Below are 25329 nucleotides of genomic sequence, written 5' to 3' on the forward strand. Positions count from 1 at the left end.
AAAAGAACTGGCAGATTACTTTTTAGTTTTCTGAATTGGCTCAAAGTAGTATAGGTCAGCCCTTTCCTTAGCAAGTCCAATCATCCTCCCCGAGTCTTGTTCCTGAAACACACAAACAGAGGAAGAAAATTTGGCATAACATTTCAGATCACGTGTTAGCATTTTTAATGGAAATGAGGCTAGCTGAAAGTTTGGGCACATGCAAGACATTCTTAAAGATCATAGTAGGAGAGAGAGATATATATCTCCTGTTCCTGCAACAATTACCATGGATCCATTGGCTACAATAATCATTCTGCTACTGCGACATGGAGTATAAGTGTGAAAAAACTAAGATACTGGGGTCATGTGGTCTGTGGCTCCTGAATCCATTATCCAAAAATTTATAGGAACAATTTTAGAAGCATTCATGCACAGAGAGAGGGTGATCACCTGTTAGAGCTGATTGCAGGATCCTGAAGGTTTCTCAAGTGATCCCAATAGATTCCTTAACTTCTCCATTTCCTCCTTGCTGAACTTCTCAATGCTAAATCATCTTCTGTCTTGAACTGCTCTGCCACATGTACCTGGGGTCTCTGTTGCATCCCACGACCTCCCCATTTCCTACTTGGTGGTTTACCATGTAGTTTCCAACATGTCTCCCGGGTGTGTCTTGGTTTCTATAATAAGAGCACACCAGATGATCCTTTTTCTCCCTCACTTGTGGCTCTCTGGCAGAAACCTTTGGTAGATCAACTCTTAGTTTCTCCAGGTGATTTGTTTTCACAATCAGGGCTGAATGTGCCACTGTTGAGCATTCAAGCATGACACTCCTGCTCTCTTCTCCTCTGATTCTAGAGATGGTCCCTTCAAGAGATAATGTGTTCTCTTTCCTAATAATTTGAACCCTAACTTGGTCAAACTCAAGGTTCAATCCTATTAAGAAGTCATAAATTTTGTCCTTCTCAATGAAGTTCCTCAATGTGGCGGCATCTTCATGACACTTCATTATCAATCACCCTATAGTGATCCAACTCTTGCCACAGATTTTGTAGAATGTTTGCATATTCCATGACATTCTTATCTCCTTACTTAGTGGCTTCAGTTTTGACTTTGATCTCATACACTTGAGCATCATCATGAGCCTTTGAATATGTATTGTGGATGAATGTCCAGATCTCCTTTGCTGTGTTTAACATGTAATATCACTGATATTGGGCTCCATTGAGTCCCACAGCCATGACATGATCATGGACTTGATGCAAAACATGGTGGAGAAAAAGAGATGGAGTAAAAAACAAAGGGAAGAAAGGAATGTGGTTTCACACCTCCACCCTAAAAATGATTTCACACCAATTTTCTCAAAGGAGTAAAATCAAATAATCTTCATTAATCTCAAACGAAAATATAACGTGTCTATATATAGACCTATAATAGAATTAAGCAAAAGACACCCTAAATATAAAATAAATAAAAGACACCATAAACAAATAAAAAACAAAAAATTGATCACAACCAAATCCCTATAGGGGAGATCATTAACTGTCGGCGTCTCTTACGTTGGTACACACGCCATCGAGTTCTATCAGTGATGTCCGCATCATTCTCCCCAGGTGGAAGAGAACTCGACCCTGTTGAATGTGCTGCTCTGTTGCTCTTATACTGCTTTAAAATATCAGGGTGATGTCTCTCTAAATCATTGCGATCAAGCCACGTGTCATCATATGTAGGTCATTCTTTCCAACATACTAGATACTATTAGGTTCCACCTTTTCTAATTGAAATAATCTCATCGTCTAAAATTTTATCAAATTCGTCTATTGTGTTAGGTGAAATGTTGGAAAGTGGAGGTAAAGAGGGTCTTTCATAAATAGGCTCATTGGTAGGCTCACTAGTTAGTGGGTTATCTGGGGTAAAATTTGGACCTTTATAAGCTACTAGATCCTCAATATTAAAAATAGAACTGATGTCGAAATTATTTGGTAGATTTAAAACATAAGCATTATTATTGTTTTTCTTGAGAATTTTAAAAGGTTCAGCACTTCGTGCATGCAACTGTTTAACATTTCCAAGAGAGAACTGTTCCGGACGTAACCGAACCATCACATAGTCTCCAATATTAAATTCTTTGAATCTCCATAGATCAGCTCGAATTTTATAATTGACATTATTTTGAGCAATTCTAGTACTGAATTTTTATGTAAGTCATGAATATGTGATGCGAATGCAGTTGGTTATTGATCGATTTTATATTTTTTATTTATTGAGGGTGTCTTTTATTTATTTTCTATTTATGGTGTCTTCTGTTTATTTTCATTGTAGGTCTATATATAGACCCACTGTATATTCTTTTGAGGTTAATGAAGAGTATTTGACTTTACTCCTTTGAAAAAATTGGTGTGAGATCATTTTTAGGATGGAGGTGTGAAACCCCATTTCTTTCCTCCCTTTATTTTTTCTTCCATATCTTTTTCTCCACCATGTTTTGCACCAAATCTTCTTCATCCCAAGCCACAAAGGCTTGATCTGTTGTGTTTGGCCCTTTTCCAAGCAATTGATTATGTTTTCCTTTGCCTTTGAGATAGGTACGAACCATCTGGGACCATTTGAGGTAGTTTTTTTTTCCATTGAGCCTATTAGAGGCTCGAACGTTTTGCAGGTCTCCAATCTTCTGAATAACATTATATTCTTCATAAGATTTGTTGGAAATAGAAGAGTTTGTTGTAGACATGATGAAGGCAATGAAGGCTGTCTAAGTGCGCGCAATGAAGGCTAGATAATTAGGTTTAGCAGCAATGAAAGCTGCTTTTAGAAAGATGGGCAGCGATGAAGGCTTAAACAGAGAGAATATAGTCTTCGGAAAGAAACCCTACAGCTCTGAAACCATGTTAAGAAAGAAAGTGAAAGGAATAATTTTCTATATCTTTCTGTGAGGGCTACAACCTGAATATATACTAGTTTAACATGAGATATCTATGGAAACTAAATCATTCCTATAAACTTCTTGCTATTTAATCTAATCCCTTGATTTAAGGGATTCTAATCCTACCAATTTACAACCAATGACAGCTAATTATAACTAATTACTTCAACACAAATATTGACATTTTCATTTGTTTAATTCTTGATCTTGATCTTTTATTGAGTTTTGGTTATTAATTAAATTAACAACACATCCTTTTTGCATCAAAAGCATCGTATGATGTCAATACCTTGAATTGGTTCCTTTTCCTCGAGTTATAAGCTTGATCACAAGTGTTTCTTTCATGGATGGCCGTGCTGGCGGCGTACTAGCACGTGGCACAAGGGGTGCCGCATGGCACCCCTCCTAATAGTGTCGCCGCTCACCATCGACCTCGTTGTCGAGTTACCCATTGCCTCATCCAAATCCGGATCCGCAATTTAAGTTTTAACCCTCCCTCTCTCTCTCTCTCTCTCTCGATCTTTCGATCTCTCGATCTCTTCTCTCTCGGGCTAGGGCATCCAACGAAGCGATGGCGATGGCGAGCGGCGGGTGGCGATCGGCGAGCGATGGCGACGGCAACTGCAAAGGCGAAGGTGAGTATTTCTTACCTTTTTCTCTCCTCTTACGGCACGGTCGGCAAGTGCCGCGGCATGTGTCGTGCCGTAAGAGTGGTCGGCACGGTCCATGCTTGTGGCATGGCCATCATTGGTTTCTTTTTTGTTTATCTTCTCACACCTAGTTTTAGGATCTATTCTAGTTATTTTCTTAAACACTAGTGTGGAATTTTCACTGAAGTACGAGCTTTACTAAGTAAATTTATTTACATTGATTATGTCAATTTGGTTATAGAGACCATTTCTTACTACATTAGTAAAAGGTCCAAACTGCATTCTATAACCTCCCTATCCAAAGTTCCAAATATAGGTTTTTCTTTTTTTTCAACTAGCCTCTTGAATTTCTTATTTGGCATTTATTGTAGTTTCAATAGATTATAGTACTTCCATTAGCTGGAGGTCATCAAGTCTTACAAAATTTCTAGAAGAGTAAAGGACCAGTGGCATTGCAAGAACCACCAAAACATATCACACCCCAATTTTGGGATTTTGATGACTGTGAATTCCGAGGATATAACCTAAAAACATCATGCAGCCCTTTCTAAATATCAAATCCTATGTGGACTATGATGCAACGGATGTGTACTTTGTCTTTAGAATCATCAGTAATTTGCCTATTTCATTCCTGTAAAATAATGGTATTTAAAGAGCTAGACACCTGGCAAGACAGCAAATCTCACCCTACTACAAGCATGTCTAATGATAGAATCTACAAGTGATGTGTGGTGTGACGAGGAATAGATTCATAATCATATGTATAAGCAGTTTCGTAAAATACGTAGTTTCCTTTTCTCTTGCTGCGATTCTAAAGTCTGATGCATGCAGAATAGAAATAAGTCATGCATACATCTCAAAATAGAATAAATCAATATAATTAAAGGGTTGATGCTCATATTTCTCTAATAGGCCTCTTGCATTCTTGTAAAATATTAATAGTCTAGGCACTGAACTAGTCTCACTACAGTACAAGAGCACAAGTACTTCTAACGACAGAATAATCTACAGGTGATACATGGTGTAACAAGGCTCAGATTCATAATTATATGTATAAGCAGTCTCATAAATGATGATAGTTTTCTTTATCTCTTGTCATGATTCCAAATCTAATTCATGCAAAATAGAAAGATCAGTCATGCACACATCTCAAAATAGAATAAATTGAAATCTCTGGAGAGATAGGAACCTAGTTCTACTGGATCAAGTAAAATATGGAAAGTCAAAACTGAAGGAAAGATATTATAAAATCTAAATTCCATCTAATCTTGATATTTCTACTTTCTCATTGATATGAGTGAACTTTTAGTAATTAAATCATGATATTTTTAACAATGATGAGAATAGTGATTGAAAGTTCTCGTTATGAGATGACTGTACAAAGGAAGCTGATGGTAGAAGTTGATTGATTTTGTTTCTGATTTCTCTTTATATAGTAGTTCATTTTCTCTCCTAGCGGTCATAAGAGAAGAACGGATTCTTACAGGATTTAAGTACTTTCAATATTTTAGGAAGCAGTTTGGTGGGGTAGATTTCTCTCAAAACCTCCCGAGACATGTAAGAGTAAAATATTTAATGCCATGAGAGTGGACATCTCGGAGGAACAAAGGTTGGGGTGGTCACAGAAATGGCAGAGGCTTTTGGGAGAGGCAAAGGATTTGTTCTAATTGGCAGGGTTAGGCTAGAAAGTTATCTGGGCGGCAATTTGCCAGACCAATAGATACTGTGTTAGTTGGAGTAATTTTATTGTCCAATTACAGATTTGCCTTTAATCTTGTTTCACAGATACTTTTCTCCGTTTACTCTATTATTCACTCAACCTATTAGAGAAAGAAATGATATAGCATCTTATTTTTTTTTTCCTTCAATATTATAGTGTTCTAGCATAGTAGCATATTTTTCTCGCTTTCGTCTTTAGATTTTGGATCTACTTCTTTATTCTAATTTTTGAGTTTATTATCTGATACAATGTTTGATCTGATGTATTTTGGCAGAAGCTATTTATGAGAAAACTTGGTACCCACGTTAAGCCATCCAGGTGCTGATATTTATTATATAATATTGTTGCAGGTGTCCTATGGTGCTGGTTCTAGACATTCTACTTTCGATTCATGTCTTTCAGGAAGAAGGTTTCGTGGTGTTGCTCGCATTTTGAAGTCACAAGGAAGAAAAGATTTCTGTGTTTTGACTTCTACCTCAGGCAAAGCCAACAAGTGGGCTAGTGTCTCAAGAGACAGGAAGGGTTTTGCAGGTTCTTTCCGTTCTCTAGTTAGGTCTACTAACAGGCACGTTTCCAACTTCTTTCCAAATGATCTGCATGATCAATCACATAGCAAATTTGGGAATCCTAAAGAACTGCTTGTGATTATTAATCCTCATTCTGGACATGGTTGTTCATCTGAAGTTTTCCACCGACAAGTGGAACCAATGTTTAAGGTGAATTAACATATCTCTGAACAAAGTTCTGCAAGCATTTCTTATTTAGGATAGAAGCACAAAACTTTGATCAGTGGTCTTCACTCCTTGTGGTGCTTTGTTCCTACTTATCATGTGATGCTTCTTTCCAATTGCGGAAGTTCTTGTATTTGTTTTTAGGGGTTCATTAGCATTTCTCTTCTTAAAAAAATCAGTTAATCATGCTTATTAATATTAGCAAGGATTCTCTTGTCATTGGCACTGTGCATGACGGCCGCCGACACCAGCCCTATGTGGACCGACACAGACCATCTATGATGTTAGATTTACCCCTTTTTTATTTGGATTTCCTTTCACTATTTTGGAGTGATAAATACTCTTATGTGATTTTAAAGATGTTTGGAGAAATGAAGATAATGATGGCATTACACACGTGGGCACATGCACAAATGCATGTGTTTATGTAATGCCATAATTATTTTTAGTGCTCCATACATCTCACAAAAGAGAGTGTTTATCACTCCAAAATTGTGAAAGAAAATCCAAATAAAATAGGGTGTCCTCAGTGCTCCACAATACTAAATTTCTTTTATAGAACTTAATACATTCCTTTTGCCACTTTTATATGCTTCCTTGTACCAATAGGAACAATCTCTGATCAATTTTTTAGCTCTGCCTTGCATGCATGATATTATATTCTTCAACTGCTAGTCTCATGTTACTCAAATAGCATCAAACATAAAGCAGTAGAATCCGGATAAGATGGGGATAAAATGCTACAGGTTTGGACATGTCTTGAAGAATCAACTAAAATTGTCATGCAAAAGCTAGCTGATGGTGGTGCTTATGCTTGAAATGTCTAGAAGTTGTTTCTAGTGATAGAGTTGGGCTAGAAGACTCATGAATCATGATGGGGCCATGTTTCAAATTGAACAAACCAAAGATACAATGCACTAGTAACTGTAGCATTCTGCGAATGAGAAAAGAAGATACCTTGGTTTAGAAAAAAAAGACTAAAGATATAGTGGTCTTTACTCCATCTGGAAAGAGCATATTTGTAACACCCATTCTCTGGTCACGTGCATGCCACGAGCCCACATGTCACGTGCGACACTCACGATAACTTGGTTGGTTGCCGACAATCAAATACATCATATATTAATATTATAATTTATCTACGATTATCTAAACTATGAATATCATTACTCGTATCAAAGTAAAACTGTAATATTTTATTAGTAATCCTGACAAGACCTACACAGGTTACGACATATTATCAAGAGCACACCATTATTACATGTATAATCACATATATATGCATATTAGAATCAAGGTTCTCAGTATCGGGATCGGTATCGGCCGTTCAGAAAAACGATACGTATCGGCCGTTCGTATCGGATCAGACTACTTTTTAATTATATAAAAATCTAAATATTATTTAAAAATGCAGAAAAAATGATAAAAAAATAATAAAACAAAAATTACTCACATATGAAGTCTAAAAACTTAAAAAATGTATTAACTTACTCAAAATTTAAAACTTTGATGAATACCGAGCTGGTTCTCGTAAATTTCTATAATCTTCATCATCATAATCACCATAAGTTTGTAAATATTGATGTCTGGGACCTGATGCTCCAAAAAGTGATTCCATCATACTAGTCATATTGTATGGATCTTGTTGTGTGACTTGCGTCTGAGGAGGATAATAACTAGCATTTGGATCTTGTGCCTGAGAATACTGAGGATATTGAGGATAATAACTAGCATATGGATCTTGTGATGGCTCCAAATAATAAAAACTCGATGTACCATAATCATAGGAAGCAACATTCTCATGATAACGTTGCTGATATGTATATACATCCTCAGTTTCTCTGTCTTCAATCTTTATGCCTCCTTGACTTTCCATAAAATGTAGATGGAACGATCTCACCACCATATGTATCATCAGGACTATGACTAGTACTAGTAGGTATACTATCTCTTACTGTTGAACGATTCGTATCAACCTCTGCCCTAGTCGTGGTCTCTCCCAATATCTCATCTAACCATGGGTTATCTCTGTCATCTAATAACCTGTCTTCTATTTCTCTGATCCATGGAATTAGGCGGCCTTTTTCATCAAAAACATGATTTAAATCAATCAGTTGTTCATTTTCTGCCTTTCTTCTTAAATTTCTCTCCCTCAATCTTATATTATAATGATAAAAAACTAAGTTCTCCGATCTTCCATTGTCAATCAGTTACGTGTTTTTGTGTGGATTAAAGAGAAAGTAGTCTAATTTCTTTTACATTGTGATGAAGACACAGTTTGACTTAAAATCTTCTTTACTATTGGCGTCAAATTTGGTGCCTCCTCTCATCCATATATAGACCACCATTCAGCTGGAGTGTTATGAGATATAACTGCAACAACTTTAGCAGGAACTAAATTGCCCAGCTCTCAATCTATATCTCTCTATCTGAATCAGAAATATATTATTAGCTTATTGCATACTGATTATATTGAAAGTTAAAACTTGAAACAAATAATAATAAAATTATTTAATTGGATCATAACTCACTTCTTTATCGCAAGGGATTTGTTTATGAATATCGGGCTCAAGCTTGCTGATTACCTTCTTAACCCCCAACAAGACTTCACTATCATTATTGACATTTTTAGAAAATTAAAATCTTGGATTAAGAAAATACCCTATAGAAATTTAAAATTTGTAAGCATTCAAATTTTTAAATATTCATAAATAAAAGTAATTAGTAAATTAAAACTTAAAACTTAAAAGCATGCCTACCAACAACGTGTATATCTCTATGTAGTTGTTTGTTCCATCTAGAATCAATCATCTTCCACCACTTTCGATAATTTTGGCTCACATTTTTTTGATTGATTCTTTTGCTATGTTCATTGCCTCATATAAGAAACCCATGTCGACTTATTATCACTTGTCTACAAGTCTTAATACTTTGACAAGAGGCTCAAATACTGCGGTGACAATTGTAATATTATCTCAAAATACATTTCCAAGAGTCATATTTTTCAAAGTTTCACCTAAAGATTTATCTTTAGATTTCATATTCTTAATTTTTATAAACCACTCCTATGATGTAAACATCTGCATAATATCATCTTTGTAACGCATGATGTTCTCCAAGGTTAAAAAGTAAATAACAAATCTAGTGATGCCGGGTCTGATGATCTCCTTACCACCAATCATCTGCTTGAGTAAATTAAGAACCCAACCATGGTTATATATGATTTGTTAACTTCTGACCTTCACGTATGTCCATGTCAATTTCAGGCTCTTTTGTAATATCCTCTAATATTAGATTAATACAATGTGGAGCACATGGCGTCTAATATAAATGAGGTCTTTTTATTATCAGTAAATTTTCAACAGCTTTATAATTTGCCCCATTATCAGTAACCACTTCGACTACTCTTTTTTCACCGATTTTTTGTACCACCTCATCCATCAACTGACAAATATAATCTGTATTTTTGAAATGAGCAATAGCATCCACAGACTTCAAAAATATTGTTCCCATGCCAGAGTACACTAAGAAATTAATTATATTTCTTCCGTTTTGTGTACTTCACTCATCACACATCAATGTACAACCAAATTCATTCCAATACCGTTTAAATGTCTCAATGTAAGTATAAAGTTCATCTACCTCTGAGTCAAGATATTGAGTAGCAATATCATTTGAACTAGGAGGGGGAACACCAGACCTTACTGATTATATAGCATCCACTATAGTGTTATAGTAAGGACTATTAGCTACATTGAAAGGAATATGGTTGTAGAAGAAAAAATTAGAGATAACCCTACCAATGTGTTTCTTTGCATTTTTAATTCTTTTGAGAGCTGCCTTGATGAAAGTCTGTTGTACGACCCCTTTTTTTTCGAAGATATGTATCCATTGGTTCAATATTTTCAGACTTTGCTGTAATACCAGGAGTCCTATGGGTAGAACTGCTGTCTCCATATTCTTTCTCTCATCATATATTAACTGATCTAGATCTCTGAAAGTTACCACCAGTGCTTCTTCTCATCTCTTCCTCTTCTCTATGCATATTTATGCTCTTTTTCATTGCCCTTCTTATCTGTCTCTCCTCCTTATCCTCCTTACTTTGCTTACTGCTATCATCATCAATGTGTACAGGATTATACATCAATTCTTTACGAACCATTGACTCTCTTTGTTGTGCAGATTATTTATCCTTCTTTTTGCCAATTAAATGAGCCAACATCTGCTTTCTAACTTCTAAGGACACTTGAGTGCAAACTGCTACATTTTCTTGTATTCCAGCTAAAAAATATAAACAAAAATTATTTATCCTTCTTTTTGCCAATTAAATGAGCCAACATCTGTTTTTTTTTGCCAATTAAATGAGACTTCTCTTTTGGACCCATTGATATTTTAACTCTGCAACTAAAAAGTATAAACAAAAATTAAAATAAAATATAAAATAATTTAAAATTTATGAGGCATAACTGCATAAGCAGCAGTGCTGCAGCAGTACCTGCTAGAGGTGGGCAGCAGGACCTGCTGTAGGTGCAGCTGCTGCATAATGAAAAAAAAATATTAAAAACTGAAAAAAAAACTTACCCAAGGTCGTCGGAGATCGAGGTTGTCGAATCTTCGTCGGAGAACGTCGCCGGAGGTCAAGGTCACTGGAGATTTACTCAATTGCCAGTGAGAAAGAGACCCGTGAGAAAGAGAGAAAGAAAAAAAAGAGAGAAAGAAAGAAAAGAGAAAGAGAAAAGGGAGAGAGAGGCAGGTGGGGGAACGGATTGGGTCTCGGCTGAAACCCCAGCCAAAACCAACAAATTGGGATCGGCTAGGGCCGATCCCGATCCGTTTCGGCCGATCCCACTCGGGATCGGCCAAAACTGGAAACCATGATTTGAATAACTGCTCAAAATCTAATTTAAATTAATTACAAAAAATAAAAGGAATAATTAATAAAAAAAGGAAAAATGACAAAATCTCACTGCTATAGTGGCGATCCAGCTATGTTGAAGCAGAGAGGAAGAAGAAAAAGAGAGAAGAGAAGAGGGGATCTAGGCCGCGGGGGAGGTGTCTAGCCACTGATGGCCACTCATCTATCATTGGCGGCTCAATTTTTGGCAAACCCGAGCTCAAGAGTGAGAGAGAGAGAGGAAAAGAAAAGAGAAGAGAAGAGAGCTCATCGGCAAGGGAGCTTTGGCAACGGCGTTTCCTGATGGGGATCCAAGGTGGGGAGAGCTAGTGGAGTAGGTAGAAAGAGAGGAAAAGAGAAATAGAAAGACAGAGAGAGCGTGGAGGGGGTGTGTGTGTGGGGGGGAGGGGATGTGTGCGTGGTTGGTTGGTTGATTCCATCTCCCGATGGCCACAACCAATTGGTTGCGGTCAGTGATGGGGTGCGTGGCACTCCCATGTGACCACTGTTCATGCAGTTGGACATGAGGCTGGCCACGTGCATCATTACCAATAAAACTCACTTTTTTTTCCTTCTAACCCTAGGTTATTACATTGTCCTTCACCTCTTATAAAATTTCGATCCTGAAATTTACATACCTAAACAAATTTGGAAATTTAAATTAGATCACATCCTCACGTTCTCGAGATGCTTTTTCTACGACATGGTTTCTCCATAATAATTTTACTAGAGGTATGACCTAGGTTCAAAGTACCTTTACAAGGACTTTTGTAGGCTGCTCTTTATATGATAGATTTTGCTAAAGTTGAACTGTTTCATAATGAATCAAATGTGAAGGATCTGGTATGTACTTCCTTAACACTGACACATGTGAAAAACCTCTAGACACAAGTATGTATCTAAATACTAGGCAATGATATCACTCGTTCGCTTAAGTAAAAGTCCGTAGAAATATTAAGAACGAAAGCAGAGATGAACGCCAAGATTTTAACGTGGAAAAACCCAAACGGGAAAAAACCACGGATCCAAACTCGGATCAAAACCAATCACTAGAATAGTAGTAGTTACAAGACTGACTCACAAAACAACCCGTCGATCCAAACGACTTTGTTCTTTTCAGTGTTGCTCGCTAGAACCCACGATTCACTGCTTTTCGTGATTGAAGTCCAACCTCAGTAACCCTCGAGATTGATCTTTCGTCTAGATAGCCCTTAAGACGAAAGATTAACTTTTGTTGATGAGTGGAACCTTGTTAATTGAAGAACCGATGTAGCCTCAAGAAGTCTCTTTCAATAATGCTTCTTTAACCACCCTAGAGATAGGGCATCACAATCCTTATAAATGATCTCCAAGATAGAGCCAAATCAAAGTCTTATCCATACTCATGAAAGTCCAATTTTATCAAACTTCATTGGTGCATTCGAACGCGGCCCGGGTGCGTTCGAACGGCATGACTTGATCTCAGGTGCGTTCGAATGGGCCCGAGTGCGTTCGAACGCGACAACTTGAATTCTTCAGGTTGCGTTTGAACGCGTTTGTGAACGTAGCTCTCGGTCTGTGTGAACGCAGTACCCTCGTTCGAACGCGTTTGTGAACGCGGCTCTCTGTCTGTGTGAACGCAGTACCCGCATTCGAACGCGTTTGTGAATGCGGCTCTCTATCTGTGTAAACATAGTACCCGCGTTCGAACGCGTTTGTGAACATGGTTCTCTGTTTGTGTGAACGCAGATTCCGCATTCGAACGCGTTTGTGAACGAAGTTTGAACTCAACGGCTTTTCTCCAATGATCTTGCAATTCTTCAAACCAGAGATATTTTAGACTTGTGTAAAGCTCATATACATGAAAAAATACACTTGGAATATTTTGTACACAATTGCCAACAAATAAAAACCTAACAACATGAAACAAATTATGTATTTGAGCCAAATCGAATAATAAAGCCACTTTGTAAGCTACAGGCCCAACCTGTTCATGAATCTCATAAGGCTCTATGTATCTAAGACTTTGCTTTTCTTTCTTTCCAAATTGAAGCACATTCTTCCAACTTGAAACCCTTAAGAATACATTGTTTCCAACTTGAAATTTCAGATCATATCTCCTCGTACCAGCATAGCTCTTCTGTTTACTTTGTGTCACCTTCATGTGATCTTTAATCTTTTCAACTATTGTTTGCACCAACACTAAGTTTTCAATCTTCTGTGTTCCAACTTCTTCCTAATGAATTGACGATCTACATTTTCTGCCATACAAGGCTTCATAGGAAGACACACCAATATTAACATGATTACTATTGTTGTAGCCAAATTCTATTAGTGGCAAATATCTGTCCAAACCTAAACTAAAATCAATTATACAAGCTTTTAACAAAGCCTCTAATGATTGAATGGTATGCTTAGATTGATCATCTGTCTACTGATGGTAGGCTATGCCAATTTGCAATTTTATCGCAATAAACAAATAAAATTGTTTTTAGAATTTAGACACAAACCAGGGATCTCTATCTAAAGTGTTCCCAACAAGAACTTCATAGTGAGCAAAGATTTCATCTCTAAATAAGGTGGTTAACTTTTCAATCGAATCAGTAGTGCTAACAGGTAAAAAGTGAGCTAAGTTGGTTAATCTATCAATAATCTCCCAAATTGCATTCTTTTCTTTTTGTGTATTTGGGAAACCTATTACGCACTTCCATTCATGAATTTCTAAAGCTTGCAATGTACTTGTAGGCCCTTGATGCTCAATTTTGACTTGTTGACAAATTAAACATTCATCAACAAATTCCCCAATATTTTTTTTTAATTTCTTCCCACCAAAATTGCTTCTTCAAGTTATGATATATTTTTATTCCCCTGGGATGCATATCATAAGCATAAGTATGCGCTTTATTAAAAATTATTTCCTAAGTTCTTTAGACTTAGGAATATACCATGGTTCCAAGTTACGGATCGAGATTGGTCGATCCATAGTCGAAACTAGTCTAGTGACTGGTTTCGGCCAGGTATTGGCCGTATCGGTTGATTCCACTCGATACGGGCTCTCCCTCCCTCTTTTCTCACTCCATCTCTCTTCTCTCTCTAATTTTTTTTATTTCGTCTCTCACCAATGCTCCCTTTCTCTCATTTCTCTCTACTCTCCCTCTAGCATCTCTTTTCTTCCTCTCTTTCTTTTCCCCAATCTCTTTCTTTGTCTATCTCTCTCCTTCAATCTCTGTTACTGATACGATCTCCCCTTAGGATAAGGTTTGATCTATCCCGTTTTTAGATCTGGACAGAATCTGGTACGGAACTTTGAAAATGGATCCTAAAAGATGCAGCCGTCGGATCAACATGAATTTTGATATGTTGTAGCCCTAGAAAAAGGCTTTCCAACAAATCTAATTTCAAGAAAATCGGACGGTGGGATCTTGAGAACTTGGGGAATTCGAGACGCACGATTTGCCCACGGATGCCGTTGTCTCGATCCGGATCATGTCCAAGTCCTTGTCTAACCGGAGGAGGATGCACCATGAATGGTTGATGATCCCTCTTTCGATTTTGATTAACTCGCCATGGTTCAGGTTCGTATTGCCCCGGCCACGGATCTAGATCTCTAAGGTGATCTCCATAGTGGTTAGCTCGTTGGATGAGCTCACCTGCAACTGGGCCTGGTGGAACCATCCTTGCTTGTCTCTGCCCATAGGGTGGTGGCAGCAGCGGCTCTTGTGGTTGCAAATTTTGAATCGGTGGCAGTGGGTTCATGGGGGTGGACTCGCGTCGTGGGGTCGATGGTGGATTCCCGTTCGCCATGGCTTCCCTTGTCGCTCGTAATTCTCACATTATCTCTATCATCATTTGATTGTTGATGGCCATTTGTTCGAAAAGAGACCCCAACACGGCTTGAACATTAGGTTCTTCTGTATTCCGATTTGATTGGGCGGTTCTGCAGGTGGAAGTCCCCGCAATCGTTTCCCTCTCCTCTATTGGGAGAATCTCTTCTTCATCATCTCGCCGTGCAGCCATGGCTCTGGTTGTCGTCATAGGAAGCACGTGTCCGAGGAATGGTGGCTCTAATACCAGCTTGATACGATCTCCCCTTTTGGGCTAAGGCTCGATCTATTCCGATTTTCAGATTTAGACAGGATCTGATATAGAACTTTGAAAATAGATCCTGAACGATGCCGTCGTCGGATGGACGTGAGATTTTGAGATGTCGTAGCCCCAGAAAAGAGCTCTCCAACAAATCAAGTTTCAGACAAATCGGATTTAGGAATCTCGAGATATCTTTCGATTAGTGGACGAACGTCAGGGGGTCTGTCTTAGGATCCGTGGATGGAAGCACGAGATCCTAGATGATGGTGGATGGTGGTGGACTGACGTTAATGGGGTGGCACCGGTGAATAAGTGGTGGTGGAAGGGTTATGGGTGATTGAAGGGTTAGGGCAACTATTGGATAGATTGGAAGAAGGGGGAGGAGTGGGCCACCCTAAGGGACTAGGGTGATTGGCTGATTGAGAGAGGCTAGAAGCAGTGTCGCCGGGGATCAAGAGAACGGGAGCGAAGAAGACAAAGAAGACAAGGCAAAAACTCAATTCATCAATAATGACTCCATGGTTGCCATCCACACTTTTAGAAGCTAACCAAACAATTCAAAAATAACCCTAAACTGTACATTTTTGTCGACCGTTTTCGAACACGCCCGATTGCATCCGAACGCACATTTTTTGCACTTCTTTGGATTTGTGAATGCGATGCAGACGTTCGTAGGCGTGCCCAATAATAATCATTCTTTTTTTTATTCTAGGTTATTATAATATTGCTGATCCAGATAATTTTATCATAGAAGCTTTTTCCTGTACCAATTTACTGGATTAAATTCCATTTAAAAGGATGAGTTAGTCAAAGAAGTTTATTTTACTTTGAGTTAGTCAAATAAGTTTATTTTACTCTCCTTTTCTTGTGACAAATTTTTTTTTCACTTTTTCTAGCAATAGCATTCTTGATTTGGAATTGGAGGATTTAAAAGGGAATCTCTTCCTCTCAGTTTCAAAACTGTCACTGCCAAAATGGATGTAACTTTCTTCCACTAGGTTGTGCTTATGAGCAAATCTTTTTGAAGAAAAATCACGTCATCTGGTGTTGACTTTTCATTAATTGTGACATGGGGCCTGTAAATTTCCTTAGTTGTAAAGTTCTTTCACTACCTGAAAATTATAAATTTATATTCTTTTATTTTTCGGGATACAACTTGCTCATGTTTCCCTTTTACTTTTAATATTGAACCATAGTGTTATAGGCCACTAATACATTTAGCTTTTGTTAAATTTCTAATGTTTACAGTTTTCATCAGTCAACTTGTTAATTTATGCTGTTCGTCATTGCAGCTTGCAGGTTTCAAGATGGAAGTCATTGAAACCACATCTGCTGAGCACGCAAAAGTTCTTGCTTCTACTATTGACTTTAGCACATGTAGTGATGGTAAATCTCAAACAGTAAGTATAGCACCCTGCCGTTTTGTTTTGTTACTGAATTGTTTTCAGTGAACATGCAGGAATTATATGTGTTGGAGGTGATGGGGTCGTTAATGAGGTTAGATTGTTCTCTACTGAGTTTTATTTTTAAATTTCTGATGGTATAACTGTTTGGAAAATATCTGAAGAATGACATTTATTTTGAAACGGGTAACATGTTTTCGGCTTAGGGCATGTGCAATTAATGACATTTTGGGAAGAATCATGAGACTTACTTTCTTAACTATGAGAAATTTTTTAGCTTTTGATCCTAAGAAGAGTAGTGAGGAAGCAGATAAAACAAAAATTTATCCGTTTGGGTAAATTCTGGGTGGACAGAGTGGATCATGTTATCTTTCCTCATTTATCTTGGTCCTTGTCTTTCCTATTATACTTTAGAATCTGACATTGAGGTAAATAAAGTTGTAAGTACTTTGAGGAAGCTTGGCCATGAGAATCAAACCGCTGAACTTTAGCAATCTTCCAAGAGATAACATGCAAAGAAATGCAGTAGACTACTTTAAGTAGAGTACCTAAAAGGAACGATCTTATCTTCCTCCCTTGTCTCATTGGGAATAACATTAGGCATATTACATCTAGTCTAATAAATTATACAATATACATTACATCATCTATTATTTATGTCCTCTTGCTTATATATATGAGAGTTGATCCTTAATGTAGTACTTTCTATCGCTATTATTAGCTCCTTTGTCATTTCAAATTGCTTGGATGAGTTATCTAAGCAAGTTAGTTTGAGATGATATATGTGAAGTATTTTATGAATTTCAGCATGAGAAGTTTTTTTCGGATATTGATTTGATATATCTATATATGTATAATATACTTTTGGTCAGGTGCTTAATGGTTTACTTAGTAGAGATGCTTGGGGGAAAGCAATTTCACCGCCAATTGGTATCATTCCTTCTGGTTCTGACAATTCACTTGTTTGGAGTGTTCTTGGTGTCAGAGATCCAGTTTCTGCTGCAAAGATTATAGTTAAGGTAATTATGATGTGGATCTAAATTCCCAAAATACATGCAAAGTACATTTCAAGGATGATGTATCAACTCTTTTGCAATACAATTGCTTTTTACCAAACAAATATTCACTGTAATAATATCTAAGACTTAATTCTTCTGAATTTCTATTCTGATTTTTGGAGTCACTAGTGCAATTTAAGGCTCTCAGCCAGTACAGTACATCAAACCTGTAAGGATGGGATGCTGGGCACTTAGGTGAAGATAGGGGACTTTTGGGCATTTTTCTTTAGCAACCAAAATCTCTTGACAGCTATCATTGAAGTTGATAGGCAACTCTGAATAACATGATAAATTCTAAATGTTGATGCGGAAAATTTCCTATAGCAAATATAAGTGGGCAATATTATGATTTGTAACCATGCAAATTGCTATTGCTAATAGGTATGCATACATGGAGATAAAGGCATGTATAGAGAAATACTAGATCAATATCAGTCACAGTGTACCATATTTTGCATCTACTGATACTAGGTTATGATGATTCTCTGTCATTGCTTTTGGACTTAACCAATGTTAGGATTTTTTTAGATATTGTTTATGCATCTTTTAAACATCATATTGTATCTCCTGCCCTCATTCTCCTTTTCTGGAAATTTTAAGTTCAGGCATTCCTCTTCTTAGATGTAGTTGATGACCAGGAATTACACAGGCATAACAAGTTGTGTGACTAAATATATGGTTGTATACTTATATAATATTTTTATGCATAAAAGTTTTGCACAAATAGTAGCTTTAAACTATGTTTAATCATAGTTGTCAGTGTTCAAGATTTTTTCTGTTTACTTATACTATGTGTTGGTTTCTGTAGGGGGGTTGTACAGATATAGATGTTTTTGCTGTCAAATGGATCCAGGCTGGGATTTCTCACTTTGGCATGACTGCTTCATACTTTGGTTTCTTAAGTGATGGTAACTAGATTTCCTTTGCCCAAGGATATTAAGATTGATGTAAATTTGACTTGTGCTGAATTTTGTTGACCTTACTTCATGAAAAGTTTATTGACTTGCAAGTTGTCTCTACTCTATATTCTGATCATTAGTTGTGATGTCTATCCTCATGATCCATCAAGCAGAATATCTTTCTGAAATCTGGAAAGAGAGATATCTATAGAACTGGAAAGCAACATACCAAACCATAAAAATATTTGGGTTGTCGAGTATGACAAAAGAAGGGCAGCCAACATCTAAGAGTGAGTTTATGTGCTTGTTTTGTCTTTGAGTATGTATTGTGTCAGAAAAGAGAGTGAGTATACTATATGGAAATTTATAAAGGGAAAAAGAGGGAAAGGTTCCCTGTTTCGGATGAGGTTTTGGCTTTCTACTTCTTCTGTGCAGCCCAATCTTGCTGACATAGGTACTTATTATCTTGCTTTTGCATGTCATTTGACCTGTGTCAAGGGTTTCCCCATGTCCCATTATGGTTTGAGTTTGAGTCATGGAGACAACCTCTCTTGTGATTTAATGTTTACTCATCTTTCTAGGCCCTGTGGGAACTCTGAGCATTGAATACCCTTTTTTGCCTCTAACTTTGATATTTGATTTCCCATTCCCTTCCATGACAATTTTGATTTTCATCTTGTGTAAGATAATAAACCTTGGGCTACTGGTTGATGGTCTCAGATGAAGTATGGAGGTCAATATAGTATCATACTCTCATGTCAGAAAACCTAGGTAATAGGGTTGCTATTACAGGAGAGAAAAAGCAGATGATAATAGAACATAATGATTTATGAGTCAGTTATCCTACATCTTCGGGCAAGTAAAGTTCAGAAGCTTTGCTTTAACATGAAGATGTTAAGACAATGATCAAATAAAGTTTTGCTTTTTATTTGGATACCAAGTTCTAGAAAGTTGTCAACGCTAGACTGCCATAATGGGACATGGAGTATCATGAACAAGCTTTACTTTAGTTGCTGCTTGATTAATCTTATTTATAGCAGCTAGTCAATTAGGCAATGCCTTCTACTAACTTTGCTTGAGAGAAACATGATGTTGATGCAAATCATGGATTTATGAACAAAGTCAAGAATATAATTCTTGGGTCATTCTGCTGACAAGCATACATTATGGTAAACATCAGACAAGGGCCTAAAAATTGTTCAGAAACCAAGTAGATGAATAAAGGAAGATCTTAATTAAGAGGATTCTTTTTGTTGGCATGCTCTTTTTTTTTTGTCATGGCACTGAAAGGTTAAAGAGAGAAAACTAGGAGCAGATAGGGAATTTGAAAAAGAAAATTAGCATCAGCATTGTTGCTTCACTTCATTCTCTTAATTTCAATATAGATAAAGAGGACCTCTGCAAATCGGTTGGTTGTTTTCTTAAATTGATTAAAACTGTAATAACAATTGTCAAATATATATGTTATGCCATTTTTTTGGCTTTCTAAGTAATATGTTATGCTTCCTGCACTGCCACAGTTGAATGTGAATCACATTTGGTACATGATATCTAAAGTTAATTTATGCTATATATTAATTCCTTTGATCTGTAATGCAGATCTTCTTTCCTGTTAATGTTTTTCTGCAGTCCTAGAACTTTCTGAGAAATATAGGCAGCAGTTTGGCCCTCTTCGTTATTTCATTGCTGGTCTTCTAAAATTTCTCTCCTTACCTGAGTACAGCTTCAAGTTGGAATATCTTCCGTTTACAACAGAAGAGTCAAAAGAAGGTAATGTTTTAGAAGATAAACATGAACTTAGTTTGCCAGATACACATCCACGTATAATGAAGTCAAATAGACAAAGCAATAACCCCGGGCGCTGGAGGGAGTCTACCACACACACTCATGGCCTACATTCTAAAGACTTATTGTCAGGAAAAAGCAATTCTGGGCCTGATTCAGAAGTTGTCAGCTCCAACCATCACTTGTCAGTTGCCACTAGTAGTCCATCAATATACAGCTCGCAGGTGAATGAAAATGATCTTAGGTGTTCAGAAACTGCAGTATCAAATGACGATAAAAACATCTCATCAGTATCCCTGGATACAGCGTTCATGTGGAATGCTGAGGCAAACTTGGATACTGAACAATACTGTAATTTCAAGCCAAACTGGGAGGCTGAAAGTCCTGCACATCTGCTAGAGAAACCTAATGACCTTGAAGTTGGTACAGTTGAGAATGAGAAATTAGAAGAGAAGTGGGTGGTTAAGGAAGGGAAATTTCTTGGCATATTGATCTGCAACCATTCTTGTAGAACTATGCAAAGTTTGACTTCTCAGCATGTTGTGCCAGAAGCCAATTATGATGACAGCAGTTTGGACTTGCTGTTGGTCCACGGAAGTGGGAGATTGAGATTATTGAGATTTTTTATCTCCTTACAGTTTGGTCAACATCTTCAACTGCCCTATGTTGAATATATTAAGGTATTTCTTGTTCTCCATTTATTCCTCTTCTTTTATTCTGAAGATGGTGTCAAAACCAATCAATAGTGCAATCCTAGTTATTGGAATCTTGAATTTTACCATGCATGTTATGCATATTCTTTAAGACTGTGTTGCATGTATTTTCCAATTGACTGCATCTTACTTTTCCTTAAGGTTAATTAGAATATTTTTTACTCATTGTAGCTATTTCAATTTTTAGGAAAAATTACACTTTATCCCCTTGTGGTTTGACATAATTTCACAAAACTACAATATACTTTCAAACTTAAAGCATGTAACCTCATATGGTCTTGACTAAATTACAATCATTATTTTTTTATCATATTTGACCAAATCAGAGATTGAATTTGAAGATCTTCGTTAAAGATAAAGTTGTAGAGAGTTGGATAAACTTTATAACACATCTAAAATAATACTGATCGAATTTCAAATGGTAAAGCTCTGACAAATATATCAAATGATAAAGTATATTTTTGTTATATCTTTGTCATCTCATATCCTATAAGGATTATTTTTTAGGTTCTAAGTATCGAAATTGGAATTGGGATCGGGATCGACTATTTGAAAAAACGATATGTATCGACCATATTGGCGGTATTGGCAATATCGGCTGTTTGTATCGGCCTGTAATTTAAAATAATTTTTAAAATACAGAAAAATTCTAAAAGTTTTAGAAAAAATAATAATAAAATATAAATATAAATTATTCATATATAAAGCCTAAAAATTAAAAAAATAAAGACTATTTTCTCAATCTCTATATCGCTCTCAGTTTTGTCCTCTCCCAATAAAAAAAATTCTTACTTTCTCTCCTAATTCTCTCTTATTAAATTCTCTCTCACTAACTCTCTTTTATCAAACTCTCTTCTACTAACTCTCTCTCTTATCTAACTCTCTCCCCTACTACTTCTCTCTCCAACTAACTCTCTCTCTTATGAACTCTCTCTTAAAAAAAAACTCTCCCTTATCCTCTCCCTCTCCCTCTCCCTCACTGACTCCCACAAACTCTCTTTCTCCCTCTAAATCTCTCTTTCTTTCTTTTTCTCTTTCCCTCTCTCTTACCCCTTTCTATCTCTCTCATCCGTACCTGTCTCGGGCGGGATCGGCCTATCAGCCAATCTCGACCCAAAATGGATCGGATGTCGGCCGATCCGATCAAGATTGGTTTTGGCCTGGGATTAGGATCCACCGAAACTAGGATCCATGATTATTTCATATACATTGAAAAGTTTATTCAATTTTTTACAACTTTATCTCGAATAAGGATTCTCAAATTCGATCTCTATTATAGTCAAATACGATGGAAATTATATTGGTTACACTTAGTTAACACCATATGAGGGTTAAGTGTTTAAGTTGAAAATATATGGAGATTTTGTGAAATTGAGCTAATAAACTACAAGAGGGTAAAATACAATTAACCCTAATTTTTAAAATTAACCAATTTTGTTTCAATAAACTAATTCTCAAGTTGGCAATGCTCTTTTCTAGTTGTTTCACAAAACCCAATGGACTTATTGACAAATGACTTTAAACCAGCAACATGAAAGTCCCTCATTCCTCAGAAGAACAAGCATACTGATCAATGAGTATAAGCCCCCTCTGGATTTAGTTCAGTTATTCAATCTTATCATTCTTTTTTAATTTCCACTCTTCTTTTTCTACAATTTTGTTAAGTCTTGGACGAATCTCAATCTTGACTTAGTAATCAAGATCCTGCCACATGAAAGCCTTGTCACCCTCATCTTTTGTTCTATTATGCAGTCTGTTGATCAGATGTGGCTAAAAGGAATCTCTAACCTTGAAAAAACATCGGAATCACTGTTCATCTGAAACAGCCCTATTTGAAGGCCAAGACTTGATGCCTAGCAGATCCCATTAACTTACAACAGATCAGTCCCCACCAGCTCTTAGTTGTGGGAGTATTCATCTGACATTGAACCCTATTACCAAATCACTGTGATGCAAATCACAAAAAAGATTCCCACTAAATTCTAAAATCTTTTCTTTATTGCTTTTATTTGTCTCTATTTGGTGTAAAAATTTTCTCTATGCCTGCCCTTGATCTGGATTTTCCTCAAAGCTGCATATTTTACATTCACATTACTGGTCCAGACTTTTTAACTACCTGTTTTAAAAGATATAATAGTCATATTATCTGTATTGGTGCAAACAAATCAAGGGAGCTGATGACTTAGGTTATCTTCATATCTTGTATTATTTGTGTGGATATAAGAAAGACTGACACCTAGTAGTACAAACTCAATAATAGTAGCTTCTTTTTTCCCCCACTCACGTGTAAATATTCAACCACATATACATAGATATATATGTGCTGTAGTCCTTGTGCAAGCATTCTTAAATCCACAACTTCCTCTCATGCTAGGCTCTGTGCTTCTATCCTCATTTCAGACTCCGGAAATCTTCCATCCCTTGGCTCTTTCGGTTGAGATGGTTGAAATATTCTATCCCCAGTTGTGAACACTTAATCATGTATATTGAGTTATACATGCACAGTAGTCTATGTTATTCTTGCTTTTGATCTTCCTGTGAAAGTTCATCCAGTGAATATGTAATATCCCCGTAGAGCATATTGTTTATAGCAGAACAATTGTTTTGGGCTGTTGACATATTACCACCTATATTTTGGTCTTATTTCAGAAAACCTCCTATTCATATTGCAAACCAGCTTTTTTTTTTTCTGGTACATTTGCAAAATTCAACTTGTTAATCATTCATTAGGAATATTTTTATTTTTTTATTTGTGTCTAAAATGCCCTACATGTGGTACTTTTGCAAAATGGAAAAAGGGGTGACAAAAAGATATACTGATATGAACTAAAAAGGAGATTGTTTTTTCAAATATGCTTGAAAGTATCAAATCTGCAAATATGACAGAGGGGGTTTTTCAGTGTTCAAATCTCGGTGGTGATATGCAATTTGCACCAGCCTCATGATTTTTGTTTAAAGCAGTTACATTACTGATAGATCCATTACTCCTTATGTTTGCTAGCTTTAGTTAACCTTGATCCAATGTTAATTATGTGCCATTGTTGCAGGTGAAATCTGCAAAGATTAAGCCAACTGAAAATACTCACAATGGGTGCGGCATCGATGGGGAACTTCTTTGTGTAAATGAACAAGCTATATGCTCCATCATCCCAAAACAATTCAGGCTGCTTGGCCGTCCTGTTGATCATAAATAATTGCAACGAACTAAGAGTTTTACACAACATTCACTTCACTAGGATTCACAAATTACATCACCTACCTTCTTTTCTTCTTTTCCTTGGGGTATCTATATGTTTCAACGATTACCAGCATGATGAATGATGACCACAGGATCGTTTCTCTACATTGGAGTATCTCTTGCTGCTTCTGGCGCATTGGTATGGTCCAAGTTATTCCAAGAATCCATGTAATTAGTGCATTTTAATATCCATTTTACTGGTTAGTTTTTCAAGAAAAATGTCCATGCATCTTCATAGTGTCTTCTTGGTCCATTTACAAGCCTTGGTCTCTGACCTGATAAGCAATGGTTTCTGGTATGTGGCCTTGGCGGAGAATGCCTTTGGCCACACGCCAAGCCATGAAGTCTTGAACCTAAGGATTATCCCTTTGGAGGATAAGTGGATTTGGTGGCCAGACCTGAAAGGGAGGTGGCCACTGCTAAGTCTATTTATTCTTACTTAAGGCCCAAAAATAAGTTAAAAGAGCCTGAATAGAAAATGTTATGGAAGCTAAAAGTCAATAAGAGTGAAAGCTGTCATTTAGAAAGTCCTTTGGGGAAAATTGTCTGCCAAAATGCTTCTCCATAACTTACACATTAGGCCCGTTCATCTACGCCCAATTTGTGGTCTATGGGTTGAGACGGTAGAACACCTTTTCTATACTTGCCATTTTGTGATAGAGGTATGGGAGTTCATTGCTCATAACCTCGGTGTTTCTTTTAAACTGGGGGCGGGCAAACAGCCTGAATGGTTGAATACTATGATAGGATGGCAAAACCTCCTAGCACAGGAAAGAATTGGCACCTCTCATCATAGTCGCTTCCCCCTGCGATCATTTGTATCCTCCTTTTAATTAACCCATAGCTGCCTTTGCAGCTGTCCTTTTAACAAAAAAAAAAGACTTCTTGGTTCATTTCCTATGTTCATAGTGACAGGTTGTTTCCTTTTTCCCAATTGTCAGAAACATCTGTATCCCATGCAAATTATTATTATTTTACAATATATTTGGCTGTTGAAGATTAATATTTACCATCATCGCTGCGAAATGTGGAGCAATTTTCAATTCCTTCACTTTGCAGAAGTACAGCATCCCAATACATACTGCTTTTATGAGCTTACTACATTTGAGATATGCAATTCAGCTTTTGAGGGCAGTGAGGAAAATCACAAGTTATGTTTTTTATTTAGAGGATATTTTTCACATTGCATGTCATCCCATCTTGGACAAATGATTGCAATCTTGTTAAAGAATACTGCGGGAATTAGTGCTTCCTTAAAAAAAATTTCTTCC

General features: G+C 36.8%; 1 protein-coding gene across 3 annotated transcripts in view; it reads left to right on the plus strand.

Moving 5' to 3' along the window:
• Positions 1–24163, plus strand: part of LOC140789936 (sphingoid long-chain bases kinase 1-like) — a 39338-nt gene extending 15175 nt beyond the window's left edge. For 2 of the 3 annotated variants that reach the window (XM_073139854.1, XM_073139855.1), the window contains exons 2-8: positions 5623–5988; positions 16255–16348; positions 16422–16459; positions 17238–17384; positions 18232–18331; positions 19952–20787; positions 23868–24163. In XM_073139854.1, the coding sequence (XP_072995955.1) occupies positions 5623–5988; positions 16255–16348; positions 16422–16459; positions 17238–17384; positions 18232–18331; positions 19952–20787; positions 23868–24014 (1728 nt within the window). In that variant the 3' untranslated portion in view covers positions 24015–24163. The remainder of the gene's footprint in view (positions 1–5622; positions 5989–16254; positions 16349–16421; positions 16460–17237; positions 17385–18231; positions 18332–19951; positions 20788–23867) is intronic. The other variant, XM_073139856.1, reaches the window with a different exon arrangement.
• Positions 24164–25329: the final 1166 nt, after the last annotated feature.

The sequence above is a fragment of the Typha latifolia genome, chromosome 5, assembly GCF_019914945.1.
Source record: "Typha latifolia isolate L0001 chromosome 5, TyphaL0001v2, whole genome shotgun sequence".
Lineage (NCBI taxonomy): Eukaryota > Viridiplantae > Streptophyta > Magnoliopsida > Poales > Typhaceae > Typha > Typha latifolia.